General features: G+C 51.0%; 1 protein-coding gene across 18 annotated transcripts in view; it reads left to right on the forward strand.

Annotated features, from left to right (window-relative positions):
* The window catches only part of HOXC4 (homeobox C4), a 59491-nt gene extending 56572 nt beyond the window's left edge, over positions 1 to 2919 (forward strand). For 9 of the 18 annotated variants that reach the window (XM_057486712.1, XM_057486701.1, XM_036915309.2 and 6 more), the window contains 3 exons: positions 69 to 186; positions 824 to 1268; positions 1762 to 2919. In XM_057486712.1, coding sequence (XP_057342695.1) covers positions 830 to 1268; positions 1762 to 2117 — 795 coding nt within the window. In that variant the 5' untranslated portion in view covers positions 69 to 186; positions 824 to 829 and the 3' untranslated portion in view covers positions 2118 to 2919. Of the gene's footprint in view, positions 1 to 2; positions 187 to 301; positions 1269 to 1384; positions 1434 to 1761 lie in introns of those variants that run through there. The other 9 variants (XM_036915311.2, XM_057486708.1, XM_057486707.1 and 6 more) reach the window with 5 other exon arrangements.
* Positions 2920 to 8932: the final 6013 nt, after the last annotated feature.

An 8932-nucleotide genomic window follows, 5' to 3' on the forward strand; every position in this document is an offset into this window, starting at 1 on the left:
GGGTTCTAGGGGAGGAGGGCAAGGCTTCTGAACTCTGCTTTTGCCAACCACTTCCTGTCTCTCTTCAGCGGGGGGCTTAACCCCCAGACCTCCAGAAATGACGTCAGAATCATTTGCATCCCGCTGCCTCTACCTGCCCGGTCCAGCTGGGACCCTGCCTCGCCAGCCCCTTGGCCAGAGGGTTGGGTGAGTGTGTATGGGGTAGGGGGCTGGACTCTGGTATCCTTGGATAGGGGGTACCCCAGGCTCTCCAGCTTCCTGGGCTCAGTCTGGGCTCCTCCTCATCCAACCTCCACTCCAGTCCTCCTCATTCAACTTCCTCTTCCTGAGAAAGAGGGGCGCTACCCGGTGACCTACACAGACTGAGACAGGATCGCCATGAATGGAGACCTCTGGAAAAGCTCAGGAGCCCAGGCCCAAGGGGTCTACTGGAGGCCTACGGGGAGACCCTGGGAGGCGCCTGGATCACAGCCTCCCGACAGCCCCCCAATGCCCAGGCTGTGGAGAGGAGCTTGGGGCTTCCTATCTGCTTTTGCAGGGAGGGTTGTCGTCCCCAGGGTGTGCACTGGGGGCACCCCAGCCCTTGCCAGCTAACCCCACATTACCACCCCCGCCCCCCAAGTACCACCACCACCACCAGACACAAAAAAATTGGATACATTTTGAATAAAGCGATTCGGTTCCTTATCCGGGGACTGGGTTGCTCCGTGTGATTGGCCGGCGGAGTCACATGGTGAAAGTAACTTTACAGGGTCGCTAGCTAGTAGGAGGGCTTTATGGAGCAGAAAAACGACAAAGCGAGAAAAATTATTTTCCACTCCAGAAATTAATGATCATGAGCTCGTATTTGATGGACTCTAACTACATCGATCCGAAATTTCCTCCATGCGAAGAATATTCGCAAAATAGCTACATCCCTGAACACAGTCCGGAATATTACGGCCGGACCAGGGAATCGGGATTCCAGCATCACCACCAGGAGCTGTACCCACCACCGCCTCCGCGCCCTAGCTACCCTGAGCGCCAGTATAGCTGCACCAGTCTCCAGGGGCCAGGCAATTCGCGAGGCCACGGGCCGGCCCAGGCGGGCCACCACCACCCCGAGAAATCACAGCCGCTCTGCGAGCCGGCGCCTCTCTCAGGCGCCTCCGCCTCCCCGTCCCCAGCCCCGCCAGCCTGCAGCCAGCCAGCCCCTGACCATCCCTCCAGCGCCGCCAGCAAGCAACCCATAGTCTACCCATGGATGAAAAAAATCCACGTTAGCACGGGTAGGCAACTTTGCTTTTTGCTCTCCCCCTCCCTCTCCTCTTCCCCAGCGCTCCCCACCCTCGCCGGCCCCCATCGGCCCCCGTCCTCCTTTCTCTCCTTCCCCCTCTCTCTCCAGGAGCGACTCTGGGTTAGCACAATTGAACTGGATTTACGAGCGAGAATGGGTAATTACATCCCCCATAAATTTTATGGCTTAGCTACTCTGGGCAGTCCGAGCCATGTGCTACGATCTGTTATGTATGTGTGAAAACTATGCTCGCTTTCTAAGGGCGCATAAATAATTCAGTGTCGTTACAATGAGGATTCCCCTCTTATTACACTACAAAGTCTCCAGCTTCCTTCAACTTCTTTATAACCCATTTAGCTTGATGACTTTATTTCCACCACCCCCTCCTCCTGTTCCACAGAGCTGAGGATGGGGTGAGGGTGGGGGAGTGGGAGCCTGCTGCCTCTGAACCCCATTATTTGCTTTCCCCCTCCTCCTCCTCCCAGTGAACCCCAATTATAACGGAGGGGAACCCAAGCGCTCCAGGACAGCCTACACCCGGCAGCAAGTCCTGGAATTAGAGAAAGAGTTTCATTACAATCGCTACCTGACCCGAAGGAGAAGGATCGAGATCGCCCACTCGCTGTGCCTCTCTGAGAGGCAGATCAAAATCTGGTTCCAAAACCGTCGCATGAAATGGAAGAAGGACCACCGACTCCCCAACACCAAAGTCAGGTCAGCGCCCCCGGCCGGCGCTGCGCCCAGCACCCTCTCGGCAGCCACCCCGGGCACTTCTGAAGACCACTCCCAGAGCGCCACGCCGCCGGAGCAGCAACGGGCAGAGGACATTACCAGGTTATAAAACATGACTCACACCCTGCCCCCACCTCCTGCTCCCATCCTCCCTTCACACACAAATTGACTCTTATTTATAGAATTTAATATATATATATATTTTGGTTCTTTTCTCTCTTCCTCCCACCTTATCCCTTGTCAATTCCAAACAGACAAAACAGATAAACAAGCCCCCTGCCCTTCTCTCCCTTCCACTGTTAAGGACCCTTTTAAGCATGTGATGTTGTCTTAGCATGGTACCTGCTGGGTTTTTTTTTTTTAAGGCCATTTTGGGGGGTTATTTATTTTTAAGGAAAAAAGCTGCAAAAATTATATATTGTAAGGTGCGATGGTCTGGTTTGGGTGAATTGCAGGGGAAATGAGGAAAAGAAAAAAAGAAAGAGATTTTAAAGCCAATTCTCACCCTTCTTCTCCTTCTCCGCCTTACCCTCTCTTTCCTTAGGCCTTTTGCATTGAAAATGCACCAGGGGAGGTTAGTGAGGGGGAAGTCATTTTAAGGAGAACAAAGCTATCAAGTTCTTTTGTACTATTGTTGGGGGGGTGCTGGGAGGAGAGGGGGGAAGACAAAGCTAAGTGCATCTGAAGAGCCTCTCAAAGCTGTTCAGTTTGAGGAGCCAAAAGAAAATAAAAATGAACTTTCAGTTCAGAGAGGCAGTCTATAGGTAGAATCTCCCCCCTGCCCCTCATCATGGTTATTGTGTTTTGGACTGAATTTACTTGATTATTGTAAAACTTGCAATAAAGAATTTTAGTGTCGATGTGAAATGCCCCGTGATCAATAATAAACCAGTGGATGTGAATTAGTTTTACGTCAATGTCTGATGGTTTCTTTTTACCCCCCTCCTCCTTGTGGCCTGGTAACACCCCACCTTCTTTCTCTATAGTTGCCTAAGTTTACTTGAAGCAAACACACAAATCTTAACTCTCAACTCCAGTTTTCCACTGTCCTTATAAGAAATAGCAAGGGGGTTAGAGCAGGGGACCCTCAGAAGAGGGGATATGGAAGATTAGGGCTGATTTCTCCTGTCCTGCCCTGAGTCTGCAGAGAGGTGAGATCCTCCTGGGGGTGTTCACCAGTAGTACTCGGAAGATCTCACTTTTCTATAGTTAGGCACAGTGCCTTCTTTTTGTCTTTTTCCCTCTCCTCTCTTCTCCTTTCTCTCTGCTGAGGAAGCCCGCCTAATTCGCAGACAAGAAGGCAAGCTAAGGGAGTAGGAGGAAGAAGAGTTTTCATCTTTTAGGGATCTTTTGGATTGAGGGGTTAAGGAAGATGCCCACTCAACATTGGTGTCCTTAAAACAAGAAAGATTTTAAGCTGGTGATTCTGAAGCAGCAAAGTGACCTGTCAGGATGGCTTCTCTGTTTGTTTAGACTTGGAAAGAAGGGTGAAGTGGAGGCCAGAGGCCTAGGAGCCTGCCTTGCACAAGTAGGCCTCAAAGCCTGAACTCTGGAGATAATGAGAAACTTTTATTTTTTTCCCTAACTTTTATCATGGACCTGCCAGGTGTTGAAAAAAGATCCAAGAAGAAGCAGGGACCACCAGTCTTCCTATAAACTCCCAGTCCTGGCAGGGTCTGGGGATAGATGGAACTAAGCTCCTTAACCATATTTAAAAAAAAATGTTTTTTAATTGTTTCCTTGGGGGCTAAAAAAAGAACAAAAAATCGGCCTGGATTATCTGAATAATTAATTTAAACCACAGTCTCCTTGATAATTCTGGTCCTGAAGACCAGGCTGTTCGTAAGCAAGGCCTGCTCAGATTTTTGCTTGTTTGTTGGGAGAAGATGGGAAGGAGGGATTAGTGAGCTTCTCAGGCAATTTATCCACATTTCAGGGTGGAAGGCTATCAGAAGTAGAAGAGAGAAGGAGAAAAGATTTAGGGTGTGCAGGAGATCCAGGGACACCCCTCACCTCTCTCCACAAATTCTGGCGGGAAAGACAACAATAGGACCAAGTTGTGAAGATCTGTTTGGTGTGCTTTGGATTTATTTCCTCTTGAACCACTTGCTAGCTGGTCCTTGGAGTGGGGGTGGGTGGGGTGTGGTGTGTGTGTGTGTGTGTTGGGGGGAATCATCTGGTCCTGTAGGTCTACTTTCTCCTCCCTCAGTGGTGCCCTGGAGACAGCAAAACATGCTGCTCCAGGGTGAGGAAACAGGGCCAACAATTATCTGGAGTTATTTTAGATAATCAAGTGAATTAGGGGCCAAATCTGAGTGTAGCTCCTATCATCTTGAGCAAATTGACTTTAGGGCAGGAAAAGGGGGTCTAACTGTGCTTGGGAAAAGAGAAGGAATATCTGAGGGGTGGACCTGGGTGACTCAAGCCTGTAAGGAAGCTAAAATGGAGAGGAGGTGGGGAGGAAGTTAAGATCCATAGTCCTTTCTTAACTTGGCTCATTTGGTTTTAGGGGAATTTATCCCCTCTCTTCCTGGAAGTGGAAGAGATGAAAGCAAAGAGAAGAAGTACCACCATCTTTTATTTCTTAAACTTCTCCCTGAACTTGCTGAAGGGACACTCTCCAGCTCAGGAAAAACAGCATAAAAGGATTGGGACAGTTCTGTCATTCCCCCTCCTTTAGGGGTTTTGCTCCTTCCTCTTCTCACACATACACACACAGTCATTCTTTGTGTGTCTCTTTCTGTCTCTCTTGATCTTAAAGGGGAAACATCAGAAATCCATAATTCTTGACCAACTAAACTAAGCTAGATAAACCCACTTACACTTGAGTTTTCAAAGATTTTGACCTCTGGCCTTCCCTCCAGAGGGCTCCATTCTTTTCTCTTTCTCCAAAGCTCTCATGTGCCTTGGACCTGCACCCCCCTGGAATGGGATGAGGCTGTCAGGGAGGACTGGGGTAGGGTGTGGGGCATGGAGGTCCAACTTGGGCCAGGGTCTCTTGTTCCAACAGCTCAGTCCCTGCTGGCTGCTACTTCTGCTCCACTCAGGCAGGCTATAGCCTCACTGGGAAGCCGAGGGCTGGGGCTTTTATTGAAGTTGGTTTGAGCAGCGAGGAAAGGCTGTGGAGGGGGCGGGTGGGCGGGGAGAACACAGCCCAGGTTCATGGGGAGGACACAGCATTTTCTCTCCCATCGCCTTTATATTCGGCAGCTCCTCTGACCTCACCCCCACCCCCATCTCCGACCCTCCCAAGCCAGCCCTTGCTCTGCCCCTGGTCTCCAGATAGGGTGCCACTGCTTTTGTAGGGCTGGGGATTTCTTGCCCAGAGTAATGGGAGAGGCAAGGAGCATGAATGCCTGCTAGCACACTGAATCTCTCTCCAATGGCCAAGTAAAAAGAAGACTGGGTGAAAAGATGACACCAATCTTTCAAGGTTCTTCTCTCCAAGCACCAGGAGATCCCCACAGGTCTAAAATCCCCTTGACATGTAAGTAGTTAGCACTCGATCCGCTCAGGGGCGAGGGGCAGAGCAGTTTCAACTCTATTTCTGCCATTCAATTTTTATCTCAACTCCTGAACCTGGGGAGGGAAAGCGGGAAATCCAATCCTGACCGCTAGGCTTCTGCTCAGGGGAAATGGAGGTTCGGTGCCAGTAGTGTACCTGGAGAGTGAAGAACCTTGGCTTAAAGGGGAAAGAGAGAGTTAAGAAAGTGAGCCTGGGGGAAAGGACTGGGGAACTTTATTTCTCAGAGGGCTTCTCGCTGCCGCGTGTATGAAGTTTCCTACAAAGTTTCTCTGCAATCTGTGCATCAGCTGTCTTCACGCGTGGGTTTGTTGGATTGCAATCCGCAGATGCTGCTGTATATATGTGTGTGGGGCTGTTGTATTGGGGGGTAGGGAAGATAAAACAGAGGGTTTTCCGGAGCCTGGGGCCAGGGCACCCTCTGCTAGGCACGGTTTGTCTGCTTTTCCAATATTAGGGAAGAATGAATTTTAACACCCTTGAGATCGTGGGTGCAGTGACGGGAGAAGCAGCCTGCTGGGGAGATTCCACCATCTTTTTCTCTGCTTTTCACCCAGTCCTGGGGGAGCATGATATATTGCCTTACAAAGCCACTTCTCATGGTTCTTCACAGCTTCTATCTGGAACCCCACCTTTAGAGAGCTAACTCCAATCAAAATGTTCCCCTTTCAAGCTACCCTTCCCAGGCTCGGAAAAAGAGATGGAGGATCCCCCAACTCCAGCAGCCAGCAGAGCAGAGGGAATATTTATTACCTTTCTGGATATTGTTACCTAAGAATACAATTTTATGAACTTCCTAATCTGTTAGCTTGATTTATCTAGATGGGCAGGGACCCAAAATAAGCATTTGGGGGACTTAGTAAAGGGAAAAAAGTCTTTGCCTCTGACCAATCTTTCTGATAGAACTGACCTCCCCCCCCTTGACCTGCTTTTTCTGCACCCTGTATAGCTAGCCCCGTTTTCATTTTTCTCCTGCAGCATGTAGCTGTTTGGGGTTTGGGAATTTAGCTGCCTCTTGAGAATTAAAAATAGTCGGGTGGCCAGTTTGAACCAGAGACCTGAAGGGGGTCCCTCAGCCACCTTAAAATCTGTGCAGCTCCAGGAGCTCGAATCTCTTTGAATTTGGAAAGCAGAGAGAAATGAAGGTTTGTTCATGTGCCCTCCAGATCCAGGAGCCCCTTCTCAGACCTGGGTGTCTCTTACTCCTCAGGATTTGTCTTCTCTTCTCTCTGGTGTCAGCTGTGTGTAGCTCCTTTAAACACAGGCCTCATCCAGAAGCTGAGCCCTCATCCTTTGGCAGGGGTGAGGGCCTCTCTCAGCTCCATCCTCCTGCTTCCCTGCTCCCTCAGGCCCAGCTAGCTGCTAAATTAGGAGACTGGGAAGAGGAAAAAGGGTAGGGAGGGTTTCCCAGGATGTTTGAGGGTGAATAGGACTACAGAGTCTAGTAAGTGGAAAGGGACTAGTTTAAATTTTCAGTCTCTGTCAGCAATTGCCAAGTTTCCTAAGACGTAGGGTCAGCGCTATGGGGTATGGTCAAGAAGGTGTCGCCTTTGCTGCCTCCGTTCCGACCCCTTCTTCCCAGCATCAGAGATTGGGAGAGGGAATATATTTGAACTTCAAGGAGGAAAAAGACCTAAAAGGGAGCGTGTAGGAGGCACTGCCAAATAGTCCAATCCTAGGTTACTGCTCCGGCTGCCCGGGAAGCCAGGTGCGACAGAATGGGCCACAAAGCCCTGCCTCTACCATGGGTCTCAGCTCCCCTTCTAGGGGCGTCCAGAAGCTTGCGAAATGGGGCCAGCCCTGGCAAAGGTGAGGCGCGGCGGCGGCCTTGCTCCTCCTCCGGCGTCCACGCTGCGTTCGCTCAGGGCTCGGTGTCGCCATCAGCTGGGTCACGACCCCTGCTCGGACTGCTGACAGTAGGGCGCGGGCGGGGACCCACAGGCTGCGTGGCCGGCCTAACGGGTTCACTGCGCGGTGAACTACGCTCCATCTCTGGGGTCTTGCCCTTTCAGAGCCCAAGTTCCCTTTTCTTTCCCCATTCCCCATTTTTTCGTGGAAAATTGAGCGGACTCTCAGTTGCTCCTGGACCGACGAATACCCCACGGTTACCAACACCAAATAAGATTTCATTTTCTTTAGAAAGAAAAGACAGTTTTCTCGGAGTCACAGGAGTGGGAAATGGGACCCTCTCAAGACTTTTGTGGGGATGGAGAGGGGAGATCTAGTTTGCAGTAGAAGCATTCCCCAACCGGGACTCGGCGACTCTGAAGAATTCCAGGCCATCAAACCAACAGTCTTCTCCATCAGAGGAATTCCAGGCGCAGAGTGGGTGCTGCCCGCACCGCCACACCAAATCAAAGGAAGAATTACCTCCCTCTTCCCCTGGCCTTTGTCTCTGGGTGCCAGGTTAGGATTAGGGTCCTTAGAAAAACGGACACACCTTCTCTAATCTGATGGGCAGGGACAGGGCAGGGCTTTCCATGGGGGTGGGGGGAGTCACTTGGGAGATGTCCCCCAACCAGTTTGCTCTGTTTGGGTCATCTCTCCCCACCCAGTGACTGTCTGGCTCTTATTTGTGACTCTGTCCCCGTGGGCGGTATTCGGTGTTCGTAACTTTGTGTACATGGAGTCTTTCCACTCAGCTGGAACAGGCTTTAGAAAATAAGGTTACAGAACAGGGGTTGAGTTCTAGCTGGAGGAAGAAAAGGCAGATAGTGTGGGAAGAGGAGAGAATAGGGGGTAGTGTGGAAATTCTCCATGTACATTGCTCTGGCCTTTGGCTGCCTTTCTGCAGCACCCCCCTCACCCCATCCTGCCTGACCAGGCTCAAAGGGGAGATGGGGGAGATGGGGGCCTCGAGCTGAAAACCTCTCCTTGGACTTACTGTATCTGATGATTTGGAACAGTTTTGGATGTGACTGTCTCCAGCTCTGCCTGTCTTTGCTCAGCTGTTCCAAGGTCTCTGTCTAGGGTTTCAGTGCCCCCTGTTGCCTCACCCCCTCACTCCTCTGCCCCTCTCATCCTGCAGTAATCCTCTGGGCCAATCCCCAGCCCCAGTGCCGTCAAACTCCAACTCAGGAAGCAGAGGAAAGGGAACCAAAAGGTGGGGCAATCTGAGAGGGACAGCTGAGGTTCAAAGATTTCTGGCTGAGCCTCCCATCCAGGCCCACTCAGAGACCAGTCTGACTGTTCCAGAGTGGCTCCTGGGCAAGCAGCAAATAGAACAGGTTTTATAGCCCGGGGCAGATGTTGGCTTAGCCATCTCACCCGGATCCCTCTTTATCTTTCCTCCACCAAAGAGACTCCAATCCCCACTGTACCTTTGTTCTCTTTCCTCCCGCCCCCCCTCCGCCCCCTCCTCTTTCTCCGTTTGATCCTGCCTTTCCTCCTCAAATTATTTC

The sequence above is a fragment of the Manis pentadactyla genome, chromosome 10 (genome assembly GCF_030020395.1).
Source record: "Manis pentadactyla isolate mManPen7 chromosome 10, mManPen7.hap1, whole genome shotgun sequence".
In the NCBI taxonomy this organism is placed as follows: domain Eukaryota; kingdom Metazoa; phylum Chordata; class Mammalia; order Pholidota; family Manidae; genus Manis; species Manis pentadactyla.